Source organism: Rhinolophus sinicus, chromosome 1 (assembly GCF_057876585.1).
Source record: "Rhinolophus sinicus isolate RSI-liver-muscle chromosome 1, RSI-T2T, whole genome shotgun sequence".
In the NCBI taxonomy this organism is placed as follows: Eukaryota; Metazoa; Chordata; class Mammalia; order Chiroptera; family Rhinolophidae; genus Rhinolophus; species Rhinolophus sinicus.
The window spans coordinates 125963542-125980231 of record NC_142501.1 but is presented as its reverse complement, the minus strand read 5'-3'; the positions used below and the strand labels follow the sequence as shown (position 1 = coordinate 125980231).

The window sequence follows — 16690 nt, the reverse complement described above, 5'->3', positions numbered from 1 at the left end:
GACTTTTAAAAAGATCAAACAAACAAAAATTTTTTTTTCAGATGGATACATTTGTACAGTATCAATACGAAACATGTGTTAAAATTAACATTCAAACATTCATAAATGTTTCATACTGAATAGTCAAATCAAAGTACATCATCTCCACTTTGGACTATATAAACATTTCTAAATCTAGAGCATATCCCTAGCTCTTACCAAATATTTTGTTAAAGATGTATTGATCTCAACAGAAAACATTCTATATACTTATTCTAAATAATGGCAAATAAAAACCTAACTATTATTAAAAAATGCACATTATCTACACAATCTCAGAAATACATTTAGGAGACCAGAACTCAGGGTTCTGACGACACGAGGAGGTTAGATTTCTAATGGAAGAAAGGAATTAGCTATCCTAAACATTTCAAATTTTGCATATAGTCTTGCATCAATAAATATTAATGTAGTGGTATTTTTCTAAAAATAAGATCCATATTTTTTAACTAGAACTGACTCATAATTAATGTACAAATAATTTAAATTGCCTTACCATTAGGGCTTCACGTAAAATATAGGCAATTATGGGCTCATTCATTCTTTTACCCTTTTTCAGAAATCCTTTCACAAGATCTGTCACTGATCCTCCATTGCACAGCTATAAAAGAATATTTCAAGGCTGATATTAAAACATATATGACATTTTAAGCACTTGCTATAAAAGGTTTCCCCAAAACATTTTTAAAAATGGTTTCATTATTTTGTTTCAAAGGATTAGTCCCACCATCCTTCTGGTTTCATAAAAGAAATGAACATATAAACTTGTACTAGTGTACAATTATTTTGGAACACAGTTTTCATGTGAATTAATTTTTAGAAAATAATTTGGAGAAGAATTGGGCTTGATTTTTAAATGCAAAGATAAGAATCATGATTCTACAAACTAGACCCAAATTTTAGGAACTAGGGCTTATTGACATCTGACAGTTTAATTAATAGTGTAATAGATTCTATGATTTGAATACATGACTATATGCTATTTTATATGTGCCTTAATTTAGAAACATGCATCCTTTCTGGCAAAATTTCAGAACGCATTAAAGTAAGGATTAAAAATAACATTTTGAAAAACTGTTTTAAATATCATGTTTTTTAGGCTCTTTAAGCCTCTCCCCTCCCCAATACCCCAAAAGTAGGGGATCTAAATGGAAAAGCAGGGAGGAGGAACACTATAGAGGAATTTTTCAAGTCCAGGTTCTCCAAAGTTAGATAGCATGAAATCCCACAGAAAACTCTCGAAGGGGCTGCAAATTTGCAGAACATAGAAATACTGATATTGGCAATTGGAGATGTGTCAGCAAATGGCCCAGTGAGGTTCTGACCGCGGGAGCACTGGATCCCCTCCTCCTGACCAGTTAGCCTTCGCCTTCAGCTGGCCTCTCCTCCGAGGCCCTTGTCACTGCTCTCCTTACGCCCACCCTTGGGGCTTCCTCTCCCACCTGCCTTTGGTATCTACCAGCTCCTGGGAATTGAAAGTCATCATTTCTCCGACTCTACCAGCCTAAATGCAGGCAAAGAAAGGAGGGGAGAGGCAGTACATTCCTAGCATCTAAGTTGGAAATACTGAACACATTTTCTCACAAACTTTTCTATCATGGTACTTAGGTTGTATTGGATACCTGAACACTTCCCTCCCATCCATTATGGATTAGATTATAATAGCTGAGGTGTGTTGAGCAGGTACTTTGCTCCAGGTACATTTCCAATCCATTTATATGTATTATTTCTATAGCTCACCCCTCTCTGAGGTAGGGATTATTATCACCTCTGTATTAAAGATTGGGAAACTGAGGCACAACAACATGGTGAAATAACTTGCAAGAGATCACACAGTGGTGACAGAGCGAGGATATGAACTCAGACAGTCTGATTCTAGAGTCAAGCTTCTGGCTTAACCATGACACTTCATGATCCCCCAATACAATAATACTTTATGATCACACTTAACCATGATATTTCATGATCACTCAATAAGCCTAATGGGCTGGCTGTTGCATCATGTAAGGTATTGTTACTAGAAGAGCATATTTTAAAATCTAAACCTGAACTTACAAATGAACATTTAGATGCAGTCCCATTAATAACTGGTATGCTTTCTCCATTCAAAGAAATTTTCTTTCAGCTTATACAAGAGTACATGCAGCCCTAACATTCCAAAACCTGCATTTTCTTCTGTATGAAGAATGAAGATAGCCTTTAACAGAATAAACAGAAGAGTGTTCTGCCCTGGCAGCAGAAAACAGTGTCACACTCCCTTTCCTGTGGCCTAGCATAACCAATTTACAAAATTACTCAAAATTGAGTAAAAAGAAATTAATCCTTTCAATTGCAAGTTCCTTGTTTAAAAGAAACAGTTTTAGGACCAGTTTTAAGTTTTTTAAAAATCATTGCAGGGAGACTAAACATCTTTTCCGATTTCTCCAAACTGTGGCCTATCTTTGGCTGCACTGTCTGAGGTTGACTATTGTGTTAATGCAAGAGTAAACAGCTAGAATGTCACAGGGGAAATAAGGAACCCGAAAGAATGTGCAGTAAATAAAATTAATAAGTGGAATATAAGAAGGACTAATGCAATCACACACTTTGCACTAAGCAGTTTATATTTTACTTTCTGGAATCATATTACTTAAAATAGTTATTTTTCCCATCTAAGGTCGATACAAAAGTAGTTGTAGTTTTTGCAATTATTTTCAACCTTTTAAACCACAATTACTTTTGCACCAACTTAATAGTAAAGTTTAGAATACAAGATTCTTTATAATATGCACTTTACTTTTGTAAAAGTAAGGTATATTGAAGTACAATTAACATATAATAAAATTCACCCTATTTAGCATAGAATTTTGAGTTTTGACAAATGTAATAGTCATGTAACCACTACCACAGTCAAGATAAAGAATGAATCCATCACACAAAAATCTTCCCTCATGTCTCTTATACGTAGTCAAACCCCTTCCCTAGGCCCTGACAACCACTAATCCATTCTCTGTCCCTACAGTTTTTTTTTTGTCAAAGAAATGAATCATAAGGTGTAGCCATTAAGTCTGGCTTTTTTGACTTAGCACAATGAATCTGAGATTCACCTACATTGTTGCACATTCCTTTTTTAATGCTGTTTATGCCTTTAATGTTGTTTATGACTTTTTAAATGCTGAGTATTCCACTGAATAGATAAATCACTGTTTGCTTATTCATTCACTAATTGAAAGACATTGAGTTTCCAGTTTGGGGCAACTGTGAGTAAAACCACTAAACATTCACATATAGGTTTTTATGAAAATATAGTTTTCATTTCTCTTGGGTAAAACCTAAGAGAGGGAATTGCTAGGTCTGATGGGGCAAACGTTTGACTTTCTAAGCAACTTCCATATCAAGTGAATATTTGCCTAATCCAAGGTCACAAAATTTTTCTTGCATATTTTCTTCAGGAAGTGTTATTATAGTTTTAGGTTTTACATATAGGTAGGTCTATGATCCATTTTGAGTTAATCTTTGTACGTGGTGTTAGGTATGGATTGTATGTGGATGTTCAATTATTATAGTACACTTTTCCATTAGTCAAATGTGTCCAAGAAACAGAAGATATAACTTTGAATTGAGTTTAAAATCTAGCTGCCAACACCGCGAATAGGGGAGCCTTATGTATCTATTACTAAGTGAAAGAAGGCAATCTGAAAAGACTATGTACAGTATGATTCCAACTATATGACAGTCTAGAAAAGGAAAAACTATAGAGACAGTGAAAGATCAATCACTGACACCCCAGGGAAAAGGAAAAGAGGGATGAATAGATGGAACACAGAGGATTTTTAGGGCAGTGAAAGAAGTCTGTGATGCTGTAAAGGTGGACACAGGTCATTATGTATTTGTCAAAATCTATAAAATGTACACCACCAAGAGTAAACTTTAATGTAAACCATGGACTTTGGGTGATAATGATGTACTGTTATTGGCTCATCCACTATAACAAATGTACTATACTAATGCAAGATGTTAATTACAGGAAAAATGGGAGGGAGGGAGACTTAATGGGCTCTCTCTGTACTTCCTGCTCAATTTTTCTGCAAATCTAAAACTGTTCAAAAAATAAACTACTAATTTTTAAAAATCTGGCTTCCCACATCAAGAATATATGAAAAGATCTTAATAATAAAGGAACATACAAAATTCATTCAAGTTATGACAGACTCCTACTGTGTCTTCTCAGTAACTATCTAAATTATTCTACTCATGGTTGCATTTTATATCCAGTACAGTTTAACCTAAGTGAGGTACAAACACAGAAAAGATTCTTGATAGACATAAATTTTCATTGTAATAGTATTTTGGGGTAAGAAAAGATTTTTAGAAGAATCATTATTTATTCCTTTGTATCGGACAAGTATTTATTGAATTGTTACTATGCGCAAAGCACTGAGATAGGTACTGAAGTGGATCAAAGATGACTAGGATAGCTTCTGTTCTTAAGAGGCTTTCAAACAGTCAGACATTGGTTTTCAAACAGGGATGATTTTGCTCCAAGACAATAACTAGCAATGTTTGGAGCTATCTTTGATTGTCCAGACTGGGGAGCTGCTACTGACATTTGGGGTCAGGGGTGCTGCTAAATATCCAACATGGCACTGGACAATCCCCTACAACAAAGACTCATCCAGGCCCAAATGTCAACAATGTCATGGTTGAGAAAACCCTGAATTAGAAAGATCAAAAAACCACCACCTAGATTACATGTTAAGTCTTGAAGTATAATCATGTGGATAATAATTCTGAGTAAATACTGTAGAACTTCACTGATAACATCACTAGACTGATGACAGCAAGTTGGAAGGGAAAACAGGAAAGGATTTAAAGGCAGGATAGAGGCTGCCATCACTATGTTGACAATAGTTTTCTCAAGGTTGTTCTGCTGTATTCACTTTGGTCATGGTGTCTCATACAATAAAATAGAAGTATTTTTTTTTTACTTTAGTACCTATCTCAATGCTTTGCACAGAGTAACAATTCAATAAATATTTATCCAATATAAAGGAATAAATAATGATTCTTCTAAAAATATTTTCTTAACCAAAAATGCTATTACAATAAAAATAGTAAAATAGTAGTTTAGAAGGGAGAGAGGGTGGAGAATTCAAATTTATCAACTTTTTTCTTAAAGTTCACTGTTATTTCTTTTCTGGTCATGCTCAGAAGGCTTTTCTCTAAACTAAGAAAATTAAAATATGACTCCGTGTTTTTATGATTTTATCATTTTGATATATTTTGATCTTTAATTCACTACCAGTTTTTTGTCGGTGTAATACTTATTTTGTTCTAAGTAGATAGTCTGCTACCATCGGAGATGTCACCAATGTTATATACTAAATGGCAGTGAATATTTGGGCCTTTCTATAGATTATTCAATTCCTCTGATCTATCTATTCTTGTTAAGTATTGAATTGTTTTAAATACTGTAGCTTTAGAGTTGGTTTATCAGATAAAAAAGCTATCTCCCATTATCTTCCCCAAATGTCTAAGCTCTTCTTGAAATTTACTCTCCTAGATGAAATTCAGATTCAGCTTCCCCAAGGGGAGAGCTATAAACAATTTGAATAATACAATAAATAAATTGATTCAGTAATTTAGTTATTTCAAAAAACATTTGAAGAAAGTGACCATTTATTGATTAAAGCTCTTTTAACAATATGAAATGAACCTAAAAATATCAGTGACCAATAGTTAAAAAGAAATCTTTCAAAGTGGGAAAGATTTTAAAACCTTTCTCAAATTCTGAAATAATAGGTCAAAAAGAAAAATCAAGACTCATTTCTTAATATTTAGGAAATATTAAGAATGCAATACAAGCACTTCATTTATAAATGTGGTGCTAGCCAAAATTTGGGAAGTTCTTTTTCAACTCATAAAGGGCTCAAAAGGGCCCGACAGAAGGTGCTAGTCGAGTATTATGCAGGTTACTGTGTACTTGGAAAAAGATGGGGAGACTTGGGGGAAGAGAGAATAAGACATGATGATAGGAAAAGAATGTTCCCAAGGAGCTATTATTTATAAAGCATTACCAGGCCATGTGGGAAGTAGCCAATAAAGATCTGTCCAATGCATAAATGAACAAGCAAAGGAATGAATTTATGAAAGTTGATGTTTGGCAAGTAATTGGAGGAAGAGCTATGTAAGCACAACTTGAATAATGGAGGAATTTACAGAAGCAGCAGCCCCAAAGTGCTGGCTGATAATGGCAATAGCTTGACAGAGGTTGTCTGGTTTCTTTCCTCCCTTGGTGTCCAGCTTTCAATAATGACTGAGGGAGAATACTGAAGTGACTTTAAGTAGAGAAGCAACTAGATTTGGTAAGGTAATCAGAGCAGATTTTGCTCTGAAAAATTATATTTTCTCTCCCCTCCCCGGCTTTTGAACATATACTTGTTGTGCTTGAGTATGGGTGGAAGCACTCAGGGAAAATCGTTGAGTGAGGCTTCATGTGAACCTTGTCTGGCAGGAATCAAAGATCTGTACAATTTCCTCTTCTTGGACCCTACCCAATCCTTCCTGTACCCGTTCCCTGCAGGGAATAGCAAAGTTTATTTCCCTGGCTGCTGTCTAAGCAGAAACAGTGTTTTAATTTACAGAATAGAAAGAATTTTCTGAATGAAATTTCAAGAAAAATTAGGTTAAAATAAAAAAGAAATGGGGGAGAGGGCAAATACAGTAGATAAGAAAATTATTAAACAGACCAAAGGTACCAAATGTCAATGAGCCACAAAGTAATTTGTGGTTGACCTCTTCCTAAAGATGCTCAAAATGAGATCACATCATGAATTTTCCAAGTCCTCGTTTAGAATTAGTGGTATTTCAAATATGCTCTTGGGTGATCAAATTTGCTTTTTGCTCAAATAGCATAAAATGATCTTCCTATGTAAAGTTTAAAAAAAGGGTTTTTATCTGAAGTATGTTTGTTTTTAAGTGAATTAAAGGATTAAAATATATAAAATGAAAGGCAAATGTTCTTGAATTAGACAATATATTGTAAAAAATGAAAAAGACCTCATGTTTCCCTTTAAAAAGAATTTCATCCATGGGAATGAGTCATGTCATTTTTACCCTATGCAATTTTTCAATCACCACGGTAGACTACAGGGGGGATATGTAATAAGGGACTGAAAAACCCTTAAGTTTAGCTTTGTAACATGATGTTCTTTAATCGAACAAAATTGAAGTATAATTTTCTTGAAACAGCTACACTAATTAAATAACAGAACAGCACTGAAAATGAACTCTCTACTCAGACTGTAGTCAAACATTAAAAAAACAACAATCACCTAAATCAAAAGGGATGATATTCTATAAACAGATACTCACTTCCAAAGATAGCCTTTATAATTTTTCTAAATGCATTCTGTATTTGCCATGTTAGGAGAAGATATGAGAATTTTGCTCAAATTTCTGCAATTGGCCTTTCTGTCTTTTGCCGTTTTCAACTGGGTTTTTCTTGTTGTTTATTCTAAAAATGTTCAAAGGCCATTTGCTAGTCTGATCATATTCCACGTAAGGCTACAAAAGCAGAAATTCTTTGTAATGCTCATTCTAGTTTTCACTTTGCTCATTTTATACAAATGCTCTCAATATTCATGTTTAAGTCTTTTTGTAGAAATTAATCTTTAGCAAATGCCTACAAGTAAAAATTTTGTATTATATTGTAAGTGTATGTGTAATAAGACACTGCTGAATTGTTTCCAAAGTAATTATATCATTTATACTGCCTAAGCCATGTGCAAAAGTTTACTTTGCTCCACAATTTCACCAATACTTGGTATTAATAGTCTTTTTAATTTTAGCCATTTTAGTTGGTGTGTACTAATAGTCTCATTGTGGTCTTAATTTGAATTTCCCTAAAGACTAAAGATATTGTACATATTTTATATATATGCTTTTGTGAAGAGTCCAAACTTTTTGCTCACTTTTTAAAAAACTGAGCAAACAACTACTTTATTAGGGGAAATTTCCATTTATTGCTAGTGTGCTGAGAAAGTGTTTATCACAAATGTTGAATTTTAAAAAACTGAGCAAACAACTACTTTATTAGGGGAAATTTCCATTTATTGCTAGTGTGCTGAGAAAGTGTTTATCACAAATGTTGAATTTTGGCACGTTTTTCATGATCTTTTCTCTTTGATTCTCTTGATGCAGTATATTTTAATGTTTAACAAACTTATTTTAATGTTTTAATAAACGTGCATTCCTGGGATAAATCCCATTCAGTCAAGATGTATTAACATTTTTATGTATTACTGGATTTGAGTTGTTAATGTTTTGTGAAGGATATTTCCATCTATGTTCATGTGGAATGTTAGAATATAGTTTTCTTTTCTTGCAGTATCTGTATTTTTTGTCAGTATAATTCTGGCCTCATAAATGAATCAACAAGACACATTTGTTTCTTAAAGATTTCATTTAAGTATGCAGTGTGATGTATTTTGGTAATTGTATACAGTCATGTAACCAGTAAATCAATAGATAAAACAGTTCCTTTACCCTAAAACGTTTCAAAATTCTTGGAAAAACATCAGCAAATATTGGTGATGTCAGCAATAAGGAACCAATGGTAAAAATCTATGATAAAAATAGAAATCTAACCTATGATTTAAAAAAGAACTTAGTAGAAATATTTTAATGTGCATAGTAAGAATATATTGATGTACCGAATGACAAAACATGTCAGGTCACCTCCTATTTTTCCCAGGAAGTTATACCATAAACTGTCACTTATTCAGAGAGCAGATGCTTTTGCAAGCTCTGAATTACTATTAGGAAAGAAAGATGTACAAGTCTTACGTATATTATTTATGTATTTCCTGGTTTAGAAGAGTATAAAGAAATACATTTAGACTGTTTTCCATCGAGCCCTTTAATAAAAAACGAAATGAAATGAAACGACTATAGGTAATTAGCTGTCTATTCTGTTGTAAGTACACCAAATAACAGCCTTTTACATGAGAGCTGGGAATGGTTGTTCTAGCTCTAAGAACATGAAAGGAATCATCCTGTCAGTGTGCTTCTCCACTGCAATTGTGCACAGCTAGAGAAAGAAGGAACAATGCTGTGCGATTAGAGCAACTCAGAAGCCCAGATTCCCACTCCCGCCTGCTTCTCCTGACCCCTCTCACATATAAAGCCTGCAATGGCTTCATGGCCCCTCTGTGTACCTGTTATCTCCAGGGCAGTTAACACTGAAGGGTTAGTAGCTCAACAAATAGAAACCACTAGTTCATTTTCTATCATCCTCTTTCTTTTCTTCATGACAGGGTTACTAGCTGCAAGTATAAAAACAGAATAACCAATAATGCGTGACATGTGAAAGTAGTATTTGTCTACAAAAACCACTTCAATTACCTCAAATGTGTATTTGAGAGGCTTTATGACTATTTACTGAATTTTTGTGCTTCCAAATACCACCTATAATTCCCAGTTTTTGATCTCTTGAAAGGGATATAATTTCAAAGAGAAAAAATGCTATAATTGGAAAGCAATGAGAGAAAGCGATGTCACTATTAATACTAAAATGAACAAATCGGGGCCAATTCAGATAAATGACAGAATACACTCTATAGCACCACATGAAAGGAGCAATTGTACCTCAGATTGGCTTATGAGGGAAAGGGTCTTTTAACAAAAAGATGTCCTAACTCTGAAATTTGGCTTCCTTATGGCTGAGGGCACACTAAGCAAATAGGCCCTGCCAGAGAAAACTGGGTTCCTTGCAGATATAAAATGTAGCTGTTCATCCAAACAAGGAGAAAATTACAGATAAATCTCTATTTTTTCCCCCTTTGTCTTCATCAGTAGCAAATGCTTAGTAACAGACATTTAACTCAATTTTGACTCTGTTTTTTAGTCTGCTGGTTCAGTGATGAGCATATGCAGAAACCTACCAACTCCCTCTTTCCCATGTGCCCCTCTGTCCTCGCCACTAACCTTAACAGTAGACATTAGGAGTTAAAGGAAGCACAACACCAAAAGAGGTACAGTGCTCCACCCCCATCAGCTGTTGTGCTTTCTATGGCTTCAGTTACCTGCAGTCAACCACAGTATGAAAATATTAAATGGAAAATTCCAGAAATAAACAATTCATAAGTTTTAATTTGCACACTATTCTGAGTAAAGTGATGAACTCTCTTGCTGTCCCACTCCATCTGGCTGGGACATAAATCATCCTCTGTCCAGCTTACCCATGTTGTACATACAGTATAATAAAATATTTTGAGAGAGATAGACCACATTCACATAAATTTTATTAAAACATATTGTTATAGTTGTTCTATTTTTTATTAGTTATTTCTGTTAATCTTTTACGGTGCCTAATTTATAAATTAAACTTTATCATAGGCATATATGTGTAGGAAAAAAACATAGTATACATAGGGTTCGGTACTATCCATGGTTTTAGGCATCCACTGGGGGTCTTGGAATGTATCTCTGTGGATAGGGGGTACTACAGCATCTACTTGACTAAGCAGATCAGTCAAGAAGTGTGATAGCAATAGGCAGAACTTAATATAAGTATGGTATTTTAAAATGAAAAGTAAACAAAAAATTAGTTCTCCCTTTATACTTCCATCATTTAAAAAAAACCTAAAATATTAAGTGAATATAAAAATCCCCACAGACCTTCTGTTAAAACAACAACAACAACAAAACAAATTAGATCCCACAGCAGAAAACATTTTACCTTTTCTCTTATTAGGTAGTTCTTATTACAAGTGCCTAATTAGAATTTCAGAGAGCTAGCAACTTTTACTAAACTGGGCAACATTTATAGTCTGAAAATAAACATACAGAGAATTTAGAAGGGAAGAATTCCCAAATAAAGCCTTGTATACCATTCATGCTCAAAAATTTATAATATAAAAATGAAGGAAAAATACAAGAAAGAGAAAAACTGTATTAAAGTAAAAGAAATAACTCAAAAATCACAACTAAATAAGAGAGAAAATAGACTGCCCAGCAAGATCCAAGTAAATATTAGTCTTCTTAGGATTTCTATTCTAGATTGAAATATAAAATAATGTTTCATGGCGAAAAGTCACTGGGCAGCAGTTTGTCTATGCTGATACAGTGCTCCCCACACATCAGCCTGATAGTGAGGGGAGTCACTGATCGCTCAGGCCCTAGACCTGATTGCTCAGGCCCATACCTTCTTTATGTAGATGCACGTTAGAAGCCAAGCATTGTTAGCAGGACTCTGTGGGTAACATCACAGCCTCTCTTTGGCCACTCTCTTGGTATCCTCATGCAAAATAACTCATGTGGGCTTTATTATGATAAGAGGTATAATTAGTAGTCATTTTGTAGAATAAAGTATTGGTGCCAAGGCCAATTCTGAAAGCGCCTCTAAAGCAGCACCTGCACCATTTATGTTTCTAAATCAGGTAATTGTATATCTAGCCACTCATGTGTATATGTAATCAGTTTGATTTACATATGCAAATCAATTATCTTATATACAGTTGGCCAACTTCTTCCTTTCTTTACACTCTCTTGCCCTACTCTGTAAGTTCATAGAACAGATTTCTGAAATGTTATTTTAATAAACTATCATTTATTCTTTTTTCTCAACTCCTTTAGGGATAGTTCCAATACCTCCACCTGATCATAAAATATAAGGACAAAGCTCAAAGAAGCTGTTAACTTTCTACTGATTCATTGTATCAGGAAGCTGCTTCACTTGTACTGGATGTTCCAAAACCACTTTAATCAATCTCTTCTGCTCTCTCAAAGGAACATTTAACTGTAATCAGGAGTCTCCGACTCTCACCTAATTCCAGGTGGTAATACTGAGAAATGACAATATAATTAGAATAGGAATTTGGCTGTCATAAAAGACAATGATTGATCTCATTCAATATTTTTAAACTCTGGGCAAAGATTTACACCTTGTGTCAATGTCCATTTAGGCCTACATTAGGCAGAATACCTGAATCTTTCAAATGCTAACCAGCCAATGACTCTACATGGAAAAAAGTAAAGATGCAATTACTGAAAATGTTTTGAAAGATATAAAGATACGAAATTTTATTCAAGACTGCATTAAAGATTTTGCACAGCAGTATATCTCAAAGATATAAACACAAACATGAAGTAAACTCATTCAAATTCTCCATTAATTTAAGTCTAAATGGCTTAGAGTCAATAATTTATATTCTATTATTAGGTAATTAAGTTTAGATGAGTAAAAATTTTGCTTTGTTTTAATGTGTGATTTAAAGAAAATATAAAGCTATTTAAAACTTAATTGAGAAATACAAAATAATTTTAAAATCATAATTTGCCTATTTTTAAAGAACACAAGTGGTTATCTAAAAAATTTTATACCTCTATAAAAATAATACAGTTTCAGATTTTGAAAAGGTTCTTGAAAATACTATTTTACAATTTTGAAAGGTTCTGTGGTTCGATTAATGGTGGCAGAACAAACAAAAATTTACTTCGTCTCACTCATGAATCTCCATTAAAATGCTAGTAAAGGAATAAAAAAGTACAAATCACAAGAAAAATGAAAACAGAAAAAGGGAGAGCAGTGGACAAGAGATTTCAACAAACGTTCTCAATATAGAAAGCAGATGACGAAGGGTAACTGACTTAGGATACAGAAGAAGCCACAAACTAAAGTGCTAGGTGAGCAGACTGACCCAGACAGGCGGGGTAATAGTGAAAGAGGAGGTGGAGTTGGGAGGGCAGGGACAGGAAACAAGGAATCCTTTGGAAGTCTCCAATCAAAAGACTTGTCACCCTCTTACCCCATATTCTGACTATCAACACCCTGCCTGAGCACTCATCACACACACACCTAGGCAAGAGCACAGAGGTTTGTTCCCTAAAGCTGAAACAAAGGGACTCAAGATGTGATGACATCAGCACAGTGGGTAATGAGAGTAAGGCACATACCACTACATGATACGCAAAATAGAGAGGTAAACTTGGAAAGAGGAGACCAAGGGATCCAGGAAATGGTGGATCCTACCCACGTGAGCAGCAGAGAGATATCAGAGGTCAGGTGCATGGCAAACCTCCAGAATGGAATAGGAGGACGTAGGGTTCCTGAAGTGCCAGCAACAGCCTTGCCAAAATTCAGAATACGGATTACTACACGGAAGAGAAGAGACACGCAGCCATACATTTCCAGGTACAGCAATCAACACATTAAAAGCACAGACCTGCTCAGGAGAAGGTGGCACCACTGAACTGGATCTACATTATTATTGCTCTACATTACAGGCCCTGGGGTTGTACTTGCTGTTTATTAACCAAGTGAATGTATTTATTTTGAAAAAGATAAAAATGATTAAGTCTATCTGAGATTATATTAAGTGAAAAAATAGGATAATTTCATAAGTGATATTGTCAATCATTTTAAACACACAAAAGAAGATGGCTATATGTTAAGTGTTAAGAATGGTTCCTTTTACAGTTTCAAGTATTTTCTACAATGATCATCCATTATCTCTAGTATCATTTAAAAACCATAATAAAAAATAGTGTTAAGTAAGGAAACAATATAATTTATAAATGATTATTGTGCTACTGTAGGAAAACCAACAGAACATTCCGAAAGAAATAGAATCAAATGCTAATAAAATCTTAATGAACACAATAAATACTCATATAAGCTGTTACAGTGATCGAATAAAGGTTTTACTAGCTCTGATAACAACTTCTAAAAATTCTTTAAAATTTCATTAGAATTAATGATTACCCCACTTGAATGATAATTTTCAGTGAAAATTAGAAAACCCACATCCTTCTAGTATTGGCAGTTACCTTAGTGGGGCACCTTCGAGTGCTCCTGCATTAGAGAGAATTGTCCAAACCTACTTCCGGGACTTGCAAAGGCAGAATGTACAGCTTCTCTTTGACAACTTCAGTATTCAACACCATTTCTAGTAAGGTTTTTTGCCCCCGCATAAATGTAAATACCTGGTTCTGTAATTTACGTCATTAGTATTCAATGAGAACAGAAAAAAAAAAATCACAGTTCATCATTTTTGTCTAACGAAGCCTCACTGACATTAATTTTCTCTTCTATCCTAGCACTTGGCACAGAGCCTCAGTCACATGTTAGTTGAACAAAATATGGATGCATAAATAAATATTATAATGAAGTCCCTTTTAAGCTTGTTCTTCTTTAAGGAAAATAATCCTAGTTTCTTTAGTCCTTTACTATGGAAGTGTTTCCTTTTAATCTTTAAGAATCTTTGTGGCTTTTTTAAAATTTCCAATGCATCTTAAGATGACAAGGGCAGAACCAGTCACAATATTCTACTGAGGAAGTGACCAGTCAGGAACATACTGCTTTATGGTATCCATGTAACATAAACATTAAGTCATTCCAAGACCACATCGCACATGTCTACCATAAAACAATGTTGAAACACTTACCTCAAGAACCAACCAGAGCTTATCTCCATTTATTTTATCCTTCTTGAAGTACATCCCATAGAATTTGACCACATTAGGGTGGTCAGAAAGTGCTTTTAAGATATTATACTCTGCTTCAATCTCTTCATCAATATCCTAGTTTCAAAAAGTCATAGGAAGAGAACTGTGAGAAGAACATGAATAATGTCAAAGAAACATATTACAGGCTACCAAATGGAGAATTTTGTCCAAGCAAGGTCATAATAGTTTTATTGTGCTTAGTAAGTACTATGTATTGAAATTTCTCATTATGTTGCTCAAAAGGAGCGATTGGGATTCTCCTGCTAATCAAATAGAGCTCTAATTATGTTAATTGCATTGAATTAAAAAGGGGTAAATAAAAGGCTATTTTTGTATGCAATTAGAAAGAAACATATATGGAGAACTATTGCAGATGACTTTCTTTTCTTTGCAGTGTTAACTTCGTTTCAGTGGCAAAATCACTGATTCTAAATAAAAGCTTTTAGCTGGTTCATTTTGTTCCTTTGAAAAACAGGATATTGAGAAGCCATCAAAAAATAGTCATATAAGCAATAAATTCCAACCTCTCAAAAAATTAAATACAATTGAATTATAGAAGATGGCATATAGCCCTGAGTTAGCTAAAAGCCTGTTCACTAGAACTGGTTGCTATCCTGTCAATAAAAATGCAAGACCACCACTTTGTCATGTTTCTACAAAATCACATACACATGAAACAAGTCACAGAGTAATAAATCAGAGAAAACCTTCTAATATTGCTTTTACAGTAACATTTAATGTCCATGTTGCTTTAAGACAGAACCACGGAATCATAGAGCTGGAAAGAATTTTAAACCAGAGCTCTAATTTGAGAGGAAGAAACTGACGCTCAGAGAAGAGTCTCAGAAATGGTTAGTGTGAAGACCAGACTGCAAGTCTCCTAACTACCGACCTTTTGCTCCTGCTCATTTCATCCTTTTCTTGAAGAGGAAATTACTAGTTCAAAATCCATAATAGTAAGAACATTTTAATAAAAAAGCCACTCTGTAAAATGCTTGGATGCATTTATATTTATTTTATTTAGATTATAATCTCTCGGTTATAAATCTTTTTTGTTTGACTTGTGATATGAAGAGTAAATAAATAATTCTTAGAAAACCATATATGTACTATGACAAGAATAAAAGCAGCAAAAGGACAAATTTCATACTATAGCTATGAAATCAGTATGCTCCATTAAAGCAATCCAACAAAGCATGATTTACAAACTTAGAAGTACATCAAACATGAGTATATTATGAAAGAGTGGTCACATGTATTCATAACCCACTTGTTCTTCTCCATTAAGAAGCAGGGGAATTGGAGAGAGATACTGATTATGGAATCAGATAGTGGGATCCGTCTGGACAACGTTGTCTTGCCGCCACGAACCCCAACCCCTAACTGCAAAGACTACAGGAGGGAGGAACCATCACTCTGGCACAGCGCGTTTCTTTACCTTTTAAATGGTGAGAACTTCCTGGGAGGGGAACGCGAAGACATTCAGCACAAGTTACAACTGAGCATAGTACATGCTTCTCATTATTTTCCCTCATTGTTTTCTAATTTATTACTTTTTTAAAAACTCCACTCGCTTCTTCCTTTACTCATAGTATGAAACACTGTAGTTATCATGGGTTTAGGAGAAATAAACCATCAAAAAAGAGCCACCCTAAGATGAACAGAGGCCCAGAGACCTTTTGCAGTGTCCTCCCATCTGTTAGTGGAAGAGCTGTGACGAGGACTGGGCCTCCAAAGTCCTCCCCACACAAACCACATCGTGTTATCACGCCACGCTCGCATCAGGTGTGCAAGAGTGGAGTAACTGGAGAAGTTGCTCTCAACAGAAGTTTGGGGATTATGTGATCACTGAGCTCCTTCTGCCTCATCCATGTGCTGTGGGAGAGCCACACATCTCCCAGTAACTGAAAACGCTCCAAAACGGCCAGCTCTCTTTCCCAGAAAGCAGAATCTCCTCAGTCTCCTCACGCTCTTCAAGGCAAACCAAAGGTTTGCTATTCCAGAAAAAGCAAAGGGGGATTCTACTGGGGCACTGCTTCAACGAGGCCATAGGACTGAACATGAAATTCAGTTCTTCACAAGGACCCTCAGCCTGATTCTAAATGAACACCATTTCTGCTTGGAAAACACTGAAGCAAACCTGAAAATTAATTTTCCTGTTCTG

The 16690-nt window shown here is 34.7% G+C and overlaps 1 protein-coding gene across 3 annotated transcripts in view; it reads right to left on the bottom strand.

The window, feature by feature from the left end:
- The window catches only part of MYO3A (myosin IIIA), a 219313-nt gene that overhangs the window by 183607 nt on the left and 19016 nt on the right, over positions 1-16690 (bottom strand). For all 3 annotated transcript variants that reach the window (XM_074324949.2, XM_074324951.2, XM_074324950.2), the window contains exons 4-5: positions 14467-14601; positions 536-640 (exon numbers count right to left, since the gene is read on the bottom strand). In XM_074324949.2, the coding sequence (XP_074181050.1) occupies positions 536-640; positions 14467-14601 (240 nt within the window). The remainder of the gene's footprint in view (positions 1-535; positions 641-14466; positions 14602-16690) is intronic.